This window comes from Stenella coeruleoalba (genome assembly GCF_951394435.1).
Source record: "Stenella coeruleoalba genome assembly, chromosome: 15".
NCBI lineage: Eukaryota > Metazoa > Chordata > Mammalia > Artiodactyla > Delphinidae > Stenella > Stenella coeruleoalba.
In genome coordinates, this window is record NC_137161.1 from 78,819,637 (window position 1) to 78,837,211 (window position 17,575).

Consider the following 17,575-nt stretch of genomic DNA (forward strand, 5'->3'; position numbering starts at 1 on the left):
GGGCTGCAGCCGGTGCCGCTGCCACTCCCGGGAGCATGAAGGACCGAACACAGGAGCTCCGCACGGTGAGTCCGGCCCCTGCGCGGCGCCCCTCGCCGCCCGTGCCCAGCGGCCGGGCAGCTCCCCGACCACCTCTGGCGACCTCTGGGGCGGTAGTCCCTGCGTCCCTGGCCAGGGTAGGAGGGAGCAGTGCCGAGCCGGGGACCCCCATCCGGGTCCCGCCCCTTGGACCCACTGGGGTCACGGGCTCGCATGAGCTCGGTTCCGATGGTTCGCGGACTGACGACTGGAGCCCGGAGTCCTGGATAAACTTTTCGGCGCCCCCTTCTTTTCGGGGGTCGAAGGGGTATTCTGGAATATCGGTGGCGGGACCGAAGCCTGACCTCTCGCTCGCCCCGCGGAGCAGGTCCCGACTCTCTCTCCCCACGGTGCCTCATCACTGACCCTTCTGCCCTTCCTCTGGTTTAGACAGACGGCGGGACCGGTGGGAAGGGGCCGCGGGCGGTCCGCTGTCCAGAGCCCCGCTGCAGGGCGCGCTGCGGAAACGGGGCGGTCGGGTGTGGCCGGGCTCCTCCGTTGGGCGCTGTCTCGCGGGGCGACCGCCGCCCCCATCACCTTCCATCACCTGTAGCTCCCGTCACCTGTGGCTCCCCACCCGGTGGCGATCGGCATCTGCTGCCCGCCCTGGTCCGGGAGGGGTCAGACCCGCTCCCGGTCCACATTCCTGGCTTCCGGGCAGCCCGGGCCGGCGTTTCCAGACCCTTCCGGGGTTCCCTGGTCGGATTCCTACCTGAACCTATTTTTCCACCTGTGTTTCGGGGGCCCCTGGGGTGTGGCTTCTGGGGCGGGGTTCCGGTGGGGGAAGTAGAAGGATGCGCAAAGCTTCTGAGTCGGAGCCCGCCCTCTCCCAGCCCTGACAGAGACCCCTGCCGCCTGCTCCTCCTCGTCAAGGCCCCCCTCCCCTGGCCTCTGCTATTAACCAGGGTGTTCGCACCTCTCCCTTTAAAGATGGCAATCTTGGGGTGGGGGGGCTGGGGGGGACAGAGAAGGAAGGGAAGCCTGCCTGTGGGGAGAGGGGCATCAGGGCTCTAGACCCAGTTGAGGCTCCTCTGATGCCCCGGCTGACCCCCCCGTACTGGCAGGCCCCCACCTGCTGATCTCTGTGGCGGGGGCGGGGCTAGCTCAGTGTCTCCCCAGAACACTTCCCGTGCTACCCACCTTAGAGCCAGAGACCTGGGTCCCCTTATATGGAAAGTTCCAAGGGTCCTTTGGACTTTTGATCCCATGGCTTGTCCTCTCTGCCCATAGGTCCCCTGCATTTGTGCCTGGGTCTCCCACCCGTTGTACCAGTCTTGTCTCCTGGGCAGCATGGGGCTGGAACCTGTGCTCTCCTGCCTCAGTGTCCCCCTTGCTCTGGCTGCCAGCCCCCACTCTCCCGTCAGACCTGTGTTATTCCTGGCTGAGTGCCCAGACCCAGGAGTAAACCCCACGAGGTTTCAAAGGAAGAAGATGGTCCCTCATGTCGTGTATGGTATCTAAACTCTTCCCCCGCCAGCCCTTGTGGTTGCCCTCAAGTTTCCTGTGCTTGGTTGAGTCAGAAGGAGTGTGGTTATCTCGGTGATGAATGGCTGTGTGGTGCATTTGCTGGTGTTTGGGTGCCTGGTGGGTCAGGGGAGGGTGTATGTGGGAACCAGGTGATCAGGGAGAGCACAGTCCTTTCCGTCTGACATCCTCTGACTCATCAGCTTCATTCCCTCTGCTGAAGGGAAAACTGAGGCACAAAAGAGATGTGGCTGGCCTGGAAGATGAAGTGGGATGGTAGAAAGGGGCTTCACCTAGTCCTAAAAATGGTCACACTCAGACCTGGCTGAGACCTAAGGCCTAAGAGATCTTGGGCTGTAGGAAGCTTGAAGCCAGCTCTTTGCTCTGGTGTGTCTGTGATTCCCCCCTTCCCTGCAGCCAGCACACATACACGCACACACACTAGCCAGAGTGGTCTTTAGGTGGTGAGGCCTGGCTTCTCTGAAAGTAAACTGAGTCTTCCTCTCCAGACAGGCCCCCAGTCCAGGCATTCAGCGCCCATGAAGGCTGCTGTACTCATGGCTGGGTGGCTCTGCCCCTTGGGGGTTTCTAGCAGCCTTGAGGGTCCGCTGGCAGGAGCCCACACTGGGTGGGGTGGAACCATTAGTATGGGGCACTGCCATTTCCCCAGGTCTCCCTCTGGGCTGCATAGATTCCTATCTATGAAGCGGAGGTAGGAAAACCTAGAACCCAGTTTCTCAGGGCAAGAGGGGTGGTCACAGGTCTCCTGACTCTGACTCCATATTTGGGGGAGACCTTGAACCCCAGGAGCCAGAACCCCCAGGAACTGAGGCTCCAGTGCTAGCTGGGCTGGACAGAGGGTGGCGCTTGGGACAGCCACTTGCACCACAGCCAGCCTCCCTCCCTCCTCCTCCCCCCTCCTCCTCCTTCCCCACCACATTTGGAAGGAAGGCGAAGGGAGCTTATTTATAAAAGTCACACTTGGGGAAGGAGCTAGCACGTTTCCTCAGCGCTGCAAGCCAGGCCCAGCCCTCCAGCCTTCTCCAGCCCTCATCTCTCGTGGAGCTGATCCTCTCATGCAGAGGGAGAATGAAGGGGTCCTCGTGGGCCGGTGTGGGGACCTGAATGCTCTCCACAGCCCTCAGAGATCAGAAGGGCAGCCTGGAGGCCTAGGACGGGTGAAGACCTGGGTCACCAGAGTATACTGGGGAGACTTTGGGGACAAGGTGTCCCCAGGCAGCCCCGCCTGGCCTGCAGCTGCCTCCTTCCCCCAGTTCAGAGGCCTCCCTGGTTTTCTTTCCGAGAACTCCTTGGAGCCGACCCACCCCTCCCTGGGCCCAGAATGGTGTTTATCTACATTCTGGGCCATGTGAGACACAGGGGGGCCTGCGACAGTAAAGAGGAGGGAGAATGGGGTAGGCACACCCAGGAAGAACCTTCCTGGAAGGAGAGGACTTGGGATGGCCCAGAAGGAGGAGTTGGATTTGAATGGGAGGAGGGAGTGTGGTCCAAAAGAAGGGACCAGTGTGAGTAAAGGCAGAGGGGCTAGGATGCCCAACCCAGAGAATGGTGGGTGGGCCTGACATCTGGTCTAGAGCAGGGCCCAGCTCACCGGGGCAGCACTCTGCTGACCGGTTCCCTTTTTCTCTCTCACTGCTGGGAAGAGACTGGGGGTTCCCGGGGCAACAGCAGGCAGGTTGGTGCCTTAACCTCTCCATGCTCATTTGTCTGTACAGTGGAGCCAACCGGCTTTGCCCTGCAGAGCAGAAGAAATGGGAGTGTAAGAATAGACCCAGGCTAGGGGCCCTCTCCTTCCTTCGTTCCCTCTCATCACCTCCTTGGAGTTTCCCCACAAAAAAAAAACCCAGTGGATTTGGGTACGTGTTCATCTGAGGTACAGATGGCCTCCAGGAACTATCTAGTCCAACCTGCTATTTTACAAATGGAAAACTGAGGTCAGAAAGGGCCAGGAGTTTATCCAAGGTCACACAGCACCTGGAGGGAGGCAGAGCTCAGCCCCTCCCCACAGCCCGAAGCTGCCTCCCTGAGCTGCTCTGGGGCCCTGCTAAGGGGTAGACCCGGCTGAGGGCAGGGATCTGGGGGAGGGGGAGGTTTGCAGGATGGGGAAAGGAGGAAGGGGTCAGAAAGGAGAGCCCTCTCTTTCTGGAGACCCAGCTCGGCCTCTCGCACACCCCTGACTCAGCTCTGGGCCTCTCTGCTTTAGTAATACTGGCTTTGATTAGTCATTAAAAAGAACAAGGGGAAAAAAATATAGCCCTCGAGACAGACAACAGCAACTCCTGCTCCAGCAGGAATGAATCAAGCCTGCCTGCCAGCCTGCCACCATCCCCCAGGACGCCCTGGAGGCTGCCTGGCCTCCGCACCCCTTGGAGGATTCACACTCTTACTTCCAGGAGGGTATCCTGGAATCCTGGAGCCTCTGCTTGGAGAGACCACCAGGGCTGCACACGTGGTGGTTCTAGTGGGATATTCTCTCCCCTGTTGCAGCAGGTCCCTGTGGTGGGGCAGTGCTTTCTCACTCCCGCACCGATTTTCTTTTCTGATTGCTCAGGCCGGAGGTGATGATGCTAGAGCCGAGATGGCCAGCCGGCCAGAGAGGAGTGAGACCAGACCAGTGGTTCTCCATCCTTGGGGGGCTTAAAAAAAAAACTTAACCTCACCAGCCCCATCCCCATAGATTCTCATTTGGTCTGGAAGCTGTTTTGTTTTGTTTTTTTAATCCCCCACCGAGGGACTCAGGTCCTGAGCCAGGGTTGAGAACCCGTGAACACTAGAACCAAAAAACAAACACCATGACAAATTGGATGTAGGTTGGATGTGAGAGGAGGAGGAAGAGTGCGGATGCTCCCCCCAGTTTCTGATTTGGGGGACTCTTGAGAACGGGGGTTCTGAGCAGGGGGGTTCAGAGAAGGGGGCTCAGGAGAAAGAGGTGGAACTTAGTTTGGGCCAGGTGGCAGACAGGGTGCCCATATGATGTCTGGGTGGGTTTGTCCAGAAGATGTTTGTACCCTTGAGTTTATAACTGCCTCACGACTCCAGCTGCCGCCTCCACGCTGCAGCCTCTCAAGTCCCCAGCTCTAGTCCAGCCCTCTTTCCGGAGCTGTGACTGCCACTTAGAGAGGGTTGGCGGATCCCCAAGGGAGCTGGGGCCCTAACCATTCAGGGCTTTGGCCTAGATGTGGTTGAAGTTGCAGGGGGCAACAAAGGCATAAACCGTCAGATTCTCACAAACGGAAGCAAGGATCAGAACAAATGAAGATCCTTCCCTTGAGCCCCAAATCCAACCAAGTAAACAGGGTGGGGAAGGGCTTGGGGGCTTTCCTTGGCAGGAAGAACTATAACATCACTTCTGTGATTCCCTGGCTGCATGAACAGAGGTAGACTATGTAGAAAGAGGGAGGTGATGGGTCAGCTCTTTGGCACTGCTCAGGCCACAATCAGCAGCAGGTTCAGTTTATATCTTCTACTGCGGGAGAAGACAGAGGCTGAGTGGAACAAGTCTGGGGCAGGGGCTGCAACTTAAGGCCTCTGGAAAGGATCTGAAGGGGAGGGAATGGTCAACTTGAGAAGAAAAACCCAGGAACGATGTGGATGCTACCTTCAGATCTCTGGCAGGGCCAGCCCAGGGAGAGGGCACCAACAGGTTCTTTACGGCCTGGGGCCAAACCACAGGAAAGGGAAGGACTTTCTAACAATTGGGGCTGCTCCAGATAGGCAGAAGTGCCCGAGAGAGCTGGTGTGCTCTCCATCCCCGGAGGTGTGAAAGCTGCGGCTAGATGCTGCGGCCAAGGTGCCTTTTCAGGTCCCTTAGGGCTTGAGAGTGTGTGCCTGTGGCTCCAGTAGGGATGCGAATAGGGTGTGGGGAACCAGAGGAGCAAGATACCCACCCCAGGGAGCTGGGGAAGGCTTCCGAAGGGGGTGGCATCTAAGGACGAGGGGAATGTCAGCTCCATGGAATTGGCACTGCCGGCAGAGGGAGCCACATGGGGACAGCAGGGAGGAGAGTGGGTAGATTATAGGGGCAGGGAGATGGTTGTAGGTTATAGGCGGAGTGTGGTGAGATCAGATTTCAGGCTGGGGCAGTGAGATGAAGAGGGGCGTGAGAGTGAAAAGGTCCTGAGGAGGAAGAAGGAGTAGCACTTGGTAAGGAAGGGTGCCCTTGGAGCATCCCCTCAGAGCCACAGCTGTTTGACCCAGGCTGTGAGGTCAGGCCCTAAACCCTCCAATTGATAGAGAGCATGGAGGAGGGTGTGGCATCTCTCCCGCCACCACCCTTCTGTTGGAGAAGCTACTCAAGTCCAGCCTCTGTGCAGGGAGGCTGTGCGGGTAGCAGGTCAGAACTGGCTGGATGCCTGGAAAAGATAAGTCCATTTCACAGATGGGCAAGCTGAGGCCCAAAGGGAGGCATCAGCCCCGGGGTCCCTGGCAGTGACTCTCATCTCCAGTGACTCCGGCGCCCTTGTCTTTGGCTCTAGCGGGTCATCACTCCGGAAGGGAAGGGAGCTGGAAAATTCTCCTTCTGCCTCTTCCCATCCATCCCTATCCTTCTCTGGGCACCAGAAGGACAGAGAAGCCAGGCTGCTGAATGGCAGGAACTCCTGGGGCCACTTCCCAAGCTGGCAGGCTGCCGGGGAGGGGGCCCTGGGGTTCTCCAGGCTGCACCCTGCCTCGGTGTCCCTAGGGAGTGCTCCTCCTGCTTGGCTTGGTTCCTGGGCCTCAAAGTATGGAAATGGCTCCTAGATTCTCTGTGGCTAAGGGTGGGCTTGGTGGGGGATGGGGGCCACCTGGCGGCAGCCACAGGCACTTGTGGGAGCGAGGATTTATTTTAGCTGCTGGGGGAGGAGGTGTGATCTCTTGAGGAGGGGGGCCGCCTCCATAAAGCTCCCAACCAACCCCCTCTCTTGGTTGGTCCCACTTTGGTGGGGTAGTGGGACCCCGAGAGACCCAGGGCCACAGCCCTTTACAGAACATGCTGGGCTTCCCCATCCATTCTCAGCCCGCGTCCCCCAGCATGGCATCACTGTCCCCATTTCATAGAGGAGCAAACAGACCCGGAGGGGAAGTCCCTCAGCCAGTCAGTGTCTGTGCTGGGCCCAGAACTCAGCCCCTTCCCCAGCCGGCGGGGGCCCAGCCTCCCCGGTCCCTCAGCCTCCCCGGCCCCTCAGCCTCTGCCTGCCTCCATCCTCGCAAGAGAGCATCAGGGTGAGGGCTAGTGCCTCCTCCTGTGGGGCGCTGAGAAATGAGGAGGCATGACCCAGCCCGAGAACCCAGGTGACCATCCTGCCCTGAGCATCTGGGCCTTGCTGTGGAGAGGGACCTTGGCCTTGCCAGCAGAGTGGGCTGACCATGGCTGATTCCAGGTGTGGGGGACAGTAATGAGAGTGGCCAGCATGCTGGGAAGTCAGAGGTGTAATCACCCCCACCTCCTGATGGGCTGGCTTTTGTACGGCTGCCCCTGGGGCCGCGGGGTGAGGCCTGCACCTGCAGCTGAGGCAGGCCCCGGGCCAAGTGGCAACGTGACTGGCCCTTTGTGCCTGCCGGACCCAACTCTGGACCTGGAAGGAAAGAGGATCAATGTCAAGACTAACAAGGAGGGAGAGTTCCCCGAGGTCTGAGGGAGCAAGCCTGGCGGATCAGAGGCCCCTCACAGGCAGGAGCTCTCAAGCCGGCCTGGGTGCTGTGGGGATGGCCCATATCGGAGCCATCCCACCTTTTGGCAGGGACGTGTTCGTGGTGCCCAGGCCTCCCCCTGCATGGCCCTCCCCTGAGGGGGAGCTTGGAACTCAGGGCCAGCTTGGGAACGCCAGGCAACCTGTCTCAGGCATGGTGTGAGCTGGGGCCAGTGGCCGGGGGACTAAGCCCTGAGGTTTTCTTGCCTAGCCTGCGGCAGGGCCTCCCCAGCAGCACCCTAGGGTGAGGGGTGTGCTCGGAGGACCCCAGTCCTGTGGGGGAGGGGAGGCAGCTGAGCAGGGGAAGGAGTGCCTGGCACGGAGGTGGATACTTGGCCCTGTCACCAACTTGATAGGCAAGGCCTCTCTCCATGATCATGCTGGGTCCCCAGGGATCCTCCTCACTGCGGCTGGGAGCTGAGGGCGCAGCCAGGCCTTGTCCCTGCCAAGGGCCCTGGAGCTGCAGCCTGCGGGCCTGCTGTATGTAGATGCTGGGCAGTTTGGGTGTCCCAGGTCCAGTGGGGCCCAGTGGTCCTAGCACAGGTCTGCTCATGTGTGCACACCCCTGTGCAGGCCAAGGACAGCGATGATGATGACGATGTCACTGTCACCGTGGACCGAGACCGCTTCATGGATGAGTTCTTCGAACAGGTGAGAGCAGCACACCTGCCTCTCCCCAAACACTGGCAGACCCAGGATGGCCACGTCTCAACTCTGAGGCAGCCAGGGCTCTTACACACCTGCGCCTGTCTCAGCAGCCCACAGGCGCCAGTTAATGAGCCCACTGAGGCTCAGAGGGGAGCAAAGTTTGGGATGGCCCATTCCTCCCTACTCCTACCCCAGTCTAGAAGGATCCTTGGAGCAGCCCCACCCCCCCTCACCTACCCCCTGAAGCCTGGCCCAGCCTGGCCCTGAGCCCTGACCTCCAGCCCTACTCTGGGCAAGCCCTGGGCCCAAGAAGCCCCCTCCCTGGATTTTGCCCCCAGACCACCTGGCCTTGGTCCACAGGTGGAGGAGATCCGTGGCTTCATTGACAAGATCTCAGAGAACGTGGAGGAGGTGAAGCGGAAGCACAGCGCCATCCTGGCCTCCCCCAACCCTGATGAGAGTGAGTGTGTAGGTGTGAGGAGCCCCACAGGCCTCCAGGAGGGCGCTGCTGCGGGGAGGGACGCCCTTCATTGCTGGTCGGCTGAGGGCTGCCTGCGCCTGGCCAGGCTGGGGAGGGCTCCATGGGAAGCCTCAGGAAACAGCTGTCCCAGGCCCGGGGTGGGGGTGGGGTCAGTGCCCAGTACCACCTACCGGATGCCTGGTGAGAAGGGCGGGGTCAGGCGCCGGACCCGCCCTCCCCAGGTGAGCTGGCTGTTTTCTAAGGCGGCGCGGCTGGCCAGCCGGCTGTAGCCCTGGGATTCTGGGAGGGAGCTAGGAGGGAGGCAGCGGCCTCTGATCAATAGAGGGCCTCTCAGCCCAGCCTCTCCCTTTCCCTCGCCTCCCCAGGGGAGCAGATGGCAGCTCTGAGGCATCAGCGCTGTGGGAGGGCAAGCCGGCCAAGCAGGCAGAGTTTCCGGAAAAAGCTGGCAGCCCTGGCACTTGGCCATTGGTACCCCAGAGCCGGGCATTCTCAGGGCTCCAGGAAGTGACCTCTCTCCCTCTGCACAGGGAGGCTGTGTGTGTCTGCGTTTCACTGTCTCCAGACGGGTCCCACTGACCTGGCTGTCACGATTCCCGTGGAGGTGTTGATTACTACTACACTAACATGGGCCAGGCTGACGGCATGCAGGCCCGTGACCCCCTCCCATAGAGGGGGCTCACCCTCAGCCCTGGGGAGGCAGTGACGGGCTGGGGCCCAGGTCAGCCACCTGGACTCATCAGATTGGGTGTGTGCACTGCCTGCCTGTTCTTGCGGCTTGCTCACCTCCTCTCTCCCTTCTCCAGCTCCTTTGGAAGGCGCCAGCCTATGGGGCCCCAAGACAAAGCACGGGGGAGGGTCCGGCTGCTGCCCAGGTGTTCATGGGAAAGGACCTACGGCCCATAGCCCACCACCCAGGCACCCAAAGCTTGATTTTGTTCTCAACTCCAGCACTGCCTCCCTATCCATGGCCTCTCAGCCCCAGGCCCACAGGCATCCTCAAGCACCCAGAATAAATCTCTCCACGGCCCCAAAGTGTGCTTGAACTTGAGGCCAGTGCCAGACCCTTTGAAGGCAGAGTGAGTCAGCTGGGAGCCGGGGAGACTAGCCCAGGAAGAAGTGGGAAGGAAAGAGGGACACCCCAGAGCAGGGCGTACATCCAGTGCAGCTGCTGTGTCGTCGTGCTTTGCCCCTTTCCCTAGAGGTTTGTCTGGGACGGCAGTATGTGATGTGGTTTGTCTGTGGGCCCGTGTGTATCCGGGTCAGCGCGTGTCCCTGGTGGGTCACTCCTGGTGAGGTGCAGGAGGGGGCTGACTGTGGGGCGAGACTATAAAGAGCTGGGAGTTGGCCTCTCACCTGCTGGAAGGTGGGGCAGGCAGGGGACAGAACTGCCCAACTCCCCCAGCCTTGGCTGCCTTGTGCCACCTTCATCAGACAGCACTAGTGACCAGTTTAGAATTGCCACCCATGAGCTGGGCAGTCAGGACCCGGCTGACGGTCACTGACATGGGCTAACAGGCACTCCCCAAGGGGAGGGGGCTCCCCATTAAGGGTTCTAGGGCAGAGGCGGAGCAGAGCTGAGGGGGCATCACAAAGAAAGTTGGCAGTGAGTGGGGGGCTTTCCTGGGCCAAGGCTTGCTCTGCCTCCTCTGGGGGCTGCCATCCAGGCTGGGCTATTCTGGGTCTGAGCAAAAGAGGCTGTGACGTCAGAGCAGCTGGTAACCGAGTTTGCCTTTGTTCCTACGAACAAGGCCTCTTCCCCCGCTCCTGGAAGCCCCCCACTCCACCTCGTTCACATTCCACTTGGGAAGTGGCCCTCCCACTTGATCAGCCACTGTAAATGCCCCTCCCGAGTCCCCTATGGGAGAAGCCCCAACCCCAGAAGCAAGCACAGGGTGGACGAGAAAGGCTCCAGCCAGGAGCTCAGTCCTGGTTTCTCCAGGGGGTGGAGCCATGGGGGGCTGCCCTGAGGCTGGGCTCCACCCAGCACCCCAGAGGGAAGCAGCCATCTTGCCCCACTTTGCCAGCCAACCCCTCGCAGGGAGCAGGGCTAGCTGGGCACCTCCATGGCCTCTGCCAGCTTTCCAGAGATGGTTCCAGTTGGAACAAGGGCCAGAAACTACGCCACAGCCCTCCCCCAGCTTCACCCCCTCATAGCCCCGCTCCATGCTACCTCTAGAGCTGGCTGTACCCCAGGGGCCCACCTCTTTGAAGCTCTTCTCACAGCCCCCACCCGGCCGGGTGCCTCCAGCCCCCATCCACCTACCGGGCACTCAGCAGTTGGCCTTCACTGAGCTCAGCACCGGGGGAGGGGGACTTTGTGAAGAGAACAGGGTCTGCCCCGCCCAGGGTGCTTGATGGGGGCTGGCTTCTGCCTCCTTGGCCCCTGGCCCGCATCAGCCCATCGGCTGGATGTCCACCCCCAGAGCCACCAGGTAGCGCTAGGTGAGCCCGCACCTCCACCTTCGACTCAGGCAAGTTATCAAGTAAACGTTCCCCAGTGCCACCTTCAGCATCACCAGCTGCTCCACAATTACTTCTGCCTTAAATTTAGCCCCATCTGTTATTGGCAGGGGGTTGGGGGGAGCCGGCGAAGGCAGAAGGGAGGCTCCTTGGAAGACACACGAGAAGGGGTGAGGCTGCAGCTGGTGTGGCCCCGGCCCGGGATTGGAGGGGCAGGCGGACTCTTAGCCAGGGGACAAGGGGAGACCCAGGGTCTGCCCAGAGCCCCCTCGGGCCTGAGCCTGAAGATCAGGCATGGGGGAGCCCAGGGTGTCTACCCGCCACCCCTTCTACCTCCCCAGAAACCAAGGAAGAGCTGGAGGAACTCATGTCTGACATAAAGAAGACAGCAAACAAAGTTCGCTCCAAATTGAAGAGTGAGTCTGGGCTCCAGGCCTTGTCTGGGATGTGGGGGGCACTCCAGGCCTGCTTCCCCCACACAGCCCATGGAATTTCACTGGCTCTGAGGGGTACTTTGGGTCTTTCTTTCCTCACGCGCCGTTTACTTAGCAGCTACCTGGCAAGGCCTGTTTGTGCCAGGCTCTGGGCTGGGCCTTGGGACACATGCCTGAGGCTCCGTCCAGGGAGTGTTCCACTCTGGACACTGTCAGCTAAAGAGAGTTAAAGGAGTGGCCAGCAGTGCCTGGTCCCACACAGGAGCCCCCACACGCTCACGTGAGCACAGGCATGCATGCCCCGGAAAGCACAGGCCTAGGGGTCCCGTGCCCTGTGGTTGTGGCCACCTAGCCCTGCCCACCCCCCGACCCCCTCCACGGCATGCCCCACTCCTCGCTCCATGCACAGCCTTCCTGAGCGGGAGAGAGACAGGGTGGGCCTGAGCCACCAGGCCTAGCACATAGTAGGTGTACACACACAGATACACAGCTTGGTGTGTGCCTGAGGCCTCACAGGTGTGTCTGTGCATATGCACGCACCCCCACACACATCATGCCTGGAAGAGCCCTTGTTGGCCCCGCCTCCATCAGTGCCTGGAGCTCTCTCTTGCTCTGCTTCCTGTGTGACCCCACTCAACAGACAAGACACGTCCCCCCAGGGGAGGGTCCTGAGCCAGATCCTGGGTGTGTGGGTGGCGAGGCAGCGGTGAATGGGGCAGGTTATCAGCAGCTGGCTGTTCCCCAGGTATCGAGCAGAGCATCGAGCAGGAGGAAGGCCTGAGCCGCTCATCCGCTGACCTGAGGATCCGAAAGACACAGGTGTGGGCGGGACCTCTGGGGTGGGCAGCCAGGCACCTGAGGCTCTGGGGCCCGGTGGGGTGGGCCTAACACCTGCACCCCCATCTCGGGCCCCCAGCACTCCACACTGTCCCGGAAGTTTGTGGAGGTGATGTCAGAGTACAACACCACGCAGACTGACTACCGCGAGCGCTGCAAGGGCCGCATCCAGAGGCAGCTGGAGATCAGTAAGCTGAGGGGGTGGGGCCAAGGGGCGGGGCCGGGCTGCTGCTGACCACCCTGGGGAAGACCGGGCTCAGCGTGACCCCTGCTCACAGCCGGCCGGACCACGACCAGCGAGGAGCTGGAGGACATGCTGGAGAGTGGGAACCCCGCCATCTTTGCCTCCGGGGTGAGTGTGGACCCCTCCCCCTGGGGACCCTGGTGTGCGTGCAGAGCGCCGGATCTGGGCAGTCTTTGGACACAGCCACCTGTGTGGCAGGTTTTAGAGAAGAGAAGGCCGAGTCCCAGAGAGGCTTAGGGACCAGGCAGAGGTCACACAAATGTTAGGGGCAAAGGGGGAATTAAGACCCGTCTCCCGGTTCCTCCCAGTCGGGTCCGCTCCCTAGCTACCCCTGCTCATTTGCCACCGGCTAGGGGCTCCTCCCACCAGCCTCAGGACCTTTTACCCCTCTTGGAGGACACGGTGCCCTTGGCCTCTCTACATGCACGTGAAGCTCCATGTTCTACCCGGCAGGGGGGCTTCCTGAAGGAGGTGGCACACAGGTAGGGGAGGCAGCTTGGGCGTGTGGTTCTAGGAGGGGGTGTCGGCTACATTCAGTATGGGAGGAAGAACAGGAGGAGAGGGGATGGGAGAGAGGCCGAAAGGCCGTTCAAGGCCTGGGCCCCTCGGGGCAACTACCACTCAGCTGTTACTATGCATGGGCACAGGTGGGGAGGGTTAGCCCCGTGTTACAGGTAGGAAATCTACAGGTAGGAAATCAGGTCTCAGAGAAGTTAGGTAACAGCTAGTAAGCGCCAAGCAGAAAGTGGGGGGAGAGCTGCGGCTGAGGAAGAAGCCTCAGGCTCTGCTGTCAGAACGTGCTGCTCAGGCCACGGCCCATCCCGGTGGCCTGCTTCCACCCTCGGCCTCTTGCTGTCCCAGTCCCCCACCCCCGCTCCCTTCAGCCGGTCCCTGGGTCCCAGCCCACTGCTCCCACCCTCTAGATCATCATGGACTCCAGCATCTCCAAGCAGGCCCTGAGCGAGATCGAGACGCGCCACAGTGAGATCATCAAGCTGGAGAGCAGCATCCGGGAGCTGCACGACATGTTCACGGACATGGCCCTGCTCGTGGAGAGCCAGGTGAGCGCCTGGGGCCCCACCGTCCCCCCCAAGCCCCCAGCAGCACCCAGGGCTGCACGACACGTTCATGGACATGGCCCTGCTCGTGGAGAGCCAGGTGAGCGCCCGGGGCCCCACCGTCGCCCCCCAGCCCCCAGCAGCACCCAGGGCGGCACTAACCCTACCCTCTCTGCCCGCCACGCTGCCCTGCCCGGGAGGGACCAAGTCTTCAGGTAACTAACCACGTGCCGTTGAAACTGCCCTCAGGGTCCTGCCCACCTGAAGGATCCTCTCTGCATGGCTCTGCTTGGCCTTCCAAGACCCCAGGCCCTGCATGGCCCTACCCACCTTCACCCAGCCTTGTCCTGTCTTGTTCACCAGCTGTGTGTCATGTGGGCAGTGTGGATGGGCACTTTTCTAGGAGCCGGAGGTATAGCCGTGACCAGGACAGCTGAGGGCCTGCTCCCTGAGAGCTAATGTCTGTTGGGCAAAAGGGCAGCATAAGTAAATGATGAATGGCATATTCTCCAGTTGTGCCAGACGTTAGGAGGCGACGTGACAGAGCAGCGGTTCTCAAACTTTAAAGTGTTCCAGGGCCACCAGGAGGGCTTGTTATACGTTCCCCTATTCTGGTCCCCGTTCCCAGACATCGGTAGGTGGGGTGGGAGTTCATAAATTTGCATGTCTCACAAGCTCAAGGGTGATGCCGACGCTACTAGTCCAAGGGCCACACTTGGAGTGACGGAGTCACTGCAGTGGCCACTTTGGACGGGGTGGTCAGAGAAGGCCTCTCTGAGGAGGCGGCATTTGAGCTCCGAAGACTTCCCAGGGGAAGAGTGAAGCAGTTGGCCCAGGCAGAGGGACCAGCAGCACCACAGTCCTGAGACCAGCAAGAGCCTGACTTATGTGAGGAGCAGAAAGGAGATCCGGGCGGCTAGAGCACAGGGAGAGCTGGAGATGACAGAGGTGGAGTCTTGGCAGGCGGTGCTGGGCTGCTGGAGTCTCTTCTAGACTGGAGGGTCTTAAGTGTGGGAGTGGCATGGCCCGAGTTAGGAAGCAGGGAGGCCTTGAGGAGGCTGCTGCTTCCACTGGGGCGAGAGACCATGGTGCTGTGGACGCCAGTGGGAGCAGTGGGCTTGGAGAGAGCGGCCAGCCCTCAACACGCTGCTGCTGGGAGTCCTGGGCATTGTCATGGTCGAGTGGCCTCCGGGGGCTTCCTGGGACCAGACTGCAGGGCCCACGAGGCCTGTGGGACTGGGCAGGGGGATCTTAAAGGTTGAAGACCAAAGCCTGTCAGGGCTGGACGGAACCATCGTGCCTGGGGAGGATGGAGTGGGGGGCTCACCATCGTCACTCTGGCCAGACTCCAGCCCACCCACTCCCGCCCCTGCCTTCCTCTGCCCTGTGCTGTCCTCTGCCCAACCCTGGGGTCAGGGCCCCTTCTGAGCGTCCTCTGCATGGTCCCCGCCCCCCTGGCTGAGGCTGCATTTCAGGGAGCTGCACAGGGTGCCGGGGTGCCTGGCAGGGGCGAAGGGCACGGGTGAGAAGCTCTGCCCCATCCCCCTCACACTCCCCTTTTCTCTAACCTCAGGCTGCTTTCCCGAAATCCTGCCCTGGGCCCCCTCGTAACCCTGAGGGGGGCCCTCTGGAGCTCGGGTGCCCCTGGCCCTGCAGGGAGAGATGATTGACAGGATTGAGTACAACGTGGAACATTCGGTGGACTACGTGGAAAGGGCTGTGTCTGACACCAAGAAGGCCGTCAAGTACCAGAGCAAGGCTCGCCGGGTCAGTAGCCCCAACCCTGCCCGAGCCCACGTCCTCACGCACGCACGGAGCCCCCGGACCATCACAACCCCCTCCGCGCTCTGCCTGCACCCTCCCTCAGCTCTGACCAGAGCCTCTGGTGCCCAGTTAAAACCCCACCCAGACATGTTCCAGGTCCTCACTTTCTCCCTCATTCAATCCCCCAGACTCTCCAACCCTCATCCCTCCCCAGAGCCCCTCCCCAGCCGCCCCACAGCCTCCCTCCTGGCCCCAGTTCCACGCTGAGGTCTCTCCTCGCCTCCCTGTGCAGAAGAAGATCATGATCATCATCTGCTGTGTGGTCCTGGGCATCATCATCGCCTCCACCTTCGGAGGCATCTTCGGGTAGAGACCACCCCACCGCCACTGCGCTCTGGATGGCCCACCCCGGGAGGCTGCCTGGCTGCTGCCACCTTCTGGCTCGGGCCCTCTCCTCCCCACCCCACACCGCTTTCTCTGCACAGGGCCCCCGTTCCCACCCTGCCCTGAGCCGTCGTGTGCATGATCCTTGTGACAGTGTGCGTCTGTACAGAGGAGGCAGAGGGGAGCCAGGCTGGGGAACAGCCAGCCCGGTGGGGATGGGCCGGCAAGGGACAGACTCAGGCCCTGGCCCAGGCCGCTCCCCTTATAGACAGGGCTGCCTGGGGTAGTCAGCTATGCTCCCCTCCCCCAGCCTTCAGTAATTCCACTCCAGCCTGGGGTCTGCCCTCTCCTGGGATCAAGGCTCTCTGGACCCCAACCTTGCCTCCTACTGACCAGCCCATCTGCCCCATCCTGTGTCCTCTCCAGCTGTCCCCATAAGCCAAGCCCCCTGAGGGCTGGGGACCAGCTGGCCACATGGTGCTGCTTTTCAGGTTCGGGGAAGGGTGGCCCTGAGAGACAGCCCAGCTCTAAGCCTCTAACAGCCAATTCACTGCCAGGGAGGCTCAGGGTGCCGTGGCCGGCTAAGGCTTCTGGCTTCTGGCCGTGTCAAGACCAGGCTTCCTCCCCTGCCTCGGGGCAGAGTCCAACAGGTCTTCAGCTGCCTCAGCCTCCCTTCCCACATTCCTACAGCCCCAGGAGCAACCCCTTTGGGCTACGCCTGACCCCAGGTAATATTCTGGAAGAGGCTGACTGGTGCCTGGTCTCCAGCCACCCTCGGAGCTAGGGAGGCAGAGCGGGCCCCGGTCAGGCCTCTGCACTGGTAAAGCCCACGGCCCGGGCCAGCCACTCTCCCTGGCAGGCCCTAGTCGGGTCCTCAAGCCATTGTGTGTTGCATGTTTGGGACAGTGGTCCCTGCTCTCTTGCGCTCGGGAAGTCAGCATCCCTTCAGGCGCCCGCAATCTCGTCCTGCCCTTGCTGCCCCCCACTGACGTGCCACGTGGGTGTCAGGTGTCTGGGATGCAGTGTTCAGCAGCCAGCCAGGGAGGGGCACCTCCCTCCTCCCCACTGTCTCGGGACTTCTCAAGTCTGAGATGTGCCCCCACCCAAAACCCGTCGCCCGTTGACAGGCAAGGAGCATGCATGCGAGCGCATGCAGCAGGGGCCGGGGCCAGGTCTGAGCCCCGCCTTCCCTCGGCTTTGCTCCTGCCCAGTGACTGTGACCGCTGTCCGTGTTGCCTTCTTGAACAGCGACTCCCCTCCCCCTCCTCCACCCCTTCACCAAAGGTCTTGGTACAACCAGCTGCCCATTTTGTGAAATTTTTATGTAGAATAAACATTTGTACCTGTACCATGCCTCTGCTCTAGACTTCTTAGTGTCACGGCCTTAGGACTGGGGCTGATCCTACGTGGCACCACGGGGCTCAGAGACCAAGGATCCCAGCCGCCTCCCTTGGCCTTCACCTTCCAGACCCTCTGGCCCCTCCACCCCAGCCTGAACATCTCTCCACTCCTGCCTAACACCTGACGCCTATTCTGTACTGTGGGCCCAGATCGACCCCCTCTTCCCACTTTTCCCGGAGTCACAAGCCACCACTGGATCCCCGCTCATCACCCTGCTAGACAGTCTCCCCACCCGGGTCCAAACCTGTCCTTCTGACCACTAGTGATTGGAGAGAAGACAGGCCCCAGAGGCAACCAAGTGCTGGACTGGTCAGCTGATGCGGCGGCTCGGGGTTAAAGTCAGCCCAGGCCGCTGGGCTGGATAGTGCCTTCAGACCAAAGGGAAACCAGACTGGGCAGAGGCCTCAGGCCAGTGGGTACCACGGATACCTTTCATTTCATCCTGCCCATGCTTCCCAACTTTGCCTGGTGTTGTTATACATAATATAGTCTCATCTAAGTCACATATAAGCAGCTCTAAATTAATCTACCTTGTTCCTTGCAGGTTAAAAGAATGCTTTCATACATTAAGTTCTTTAAACCCTAACTGATAACCTGGGAATCAAGCCCCCACCAATAGAGGAACTTCAGAA

General features: G+C 61.0%; 1 protein-coding gene across 2 annotated transcripts; it reads left to right on the forward strand.

Annotated features, from left to right (window-relative positions):
- The first annotated feature begins 2 nt into the window (after positions 1-2).
- On the forward strand, positions 3-17,466 carry STX1A (syntaxin 1A). Of its 2 annotated transcripts, XM_079946135.1 has the most exons (10): positions 3-65; positions 7,806-7,883; positions 8,241-8,340; positions 11,163-11,237; positions 12,001-12,074; positions 12,172-12,280; positions 12,371-12,444; positions 13,260-13,397; positions 15,051-15,161; positions 15,451-17,466. In XM_079946135.1, exons 1-10 carry the CDS (start codon positions 36-38, stop codon positions 15,526-15,528), a joined length of 867 nt encoding a protein of 288 aa, XP_079802261.1. In that variant the 5' UTR covers positions 3-35; the 3' UTR covers positions 15,529-17,466. The 2 variants fall into 2 exon arrangements, with proteins under 2 accessions (XP_079802261.1, XP_079802262.1); XM_079946136.1 differs by lacking the exon at positions 15,451-17,466 and having other exon boundaries at positions 14,968-15,130.
- The last annotated feature ends 109 nt before the right edge of the window (positions 17,467-17,575 follow it).

Coding starts and splice junctions, on each gene's coding strand:
- STX1A (XM_079946135.1), top strand. CDS start 36: ATGAAGGACCGAACACAGGAGCTCCGCACG. Junction 8,341..11,162: donor CTCCCCCAACCCTGATGAGA/GTGAGTGTGTAG, acceptor CTACCTCCCCAG/AAACCAAGGAAGAGCTGGAG. Junction 11,238..12,000: donor AGTTCGCTCCAAATTGAAGA/GTGAGTCTGGGC, acceptor GCTGTTCCCCAG/GTATCGAGCAGAGCATCGAG.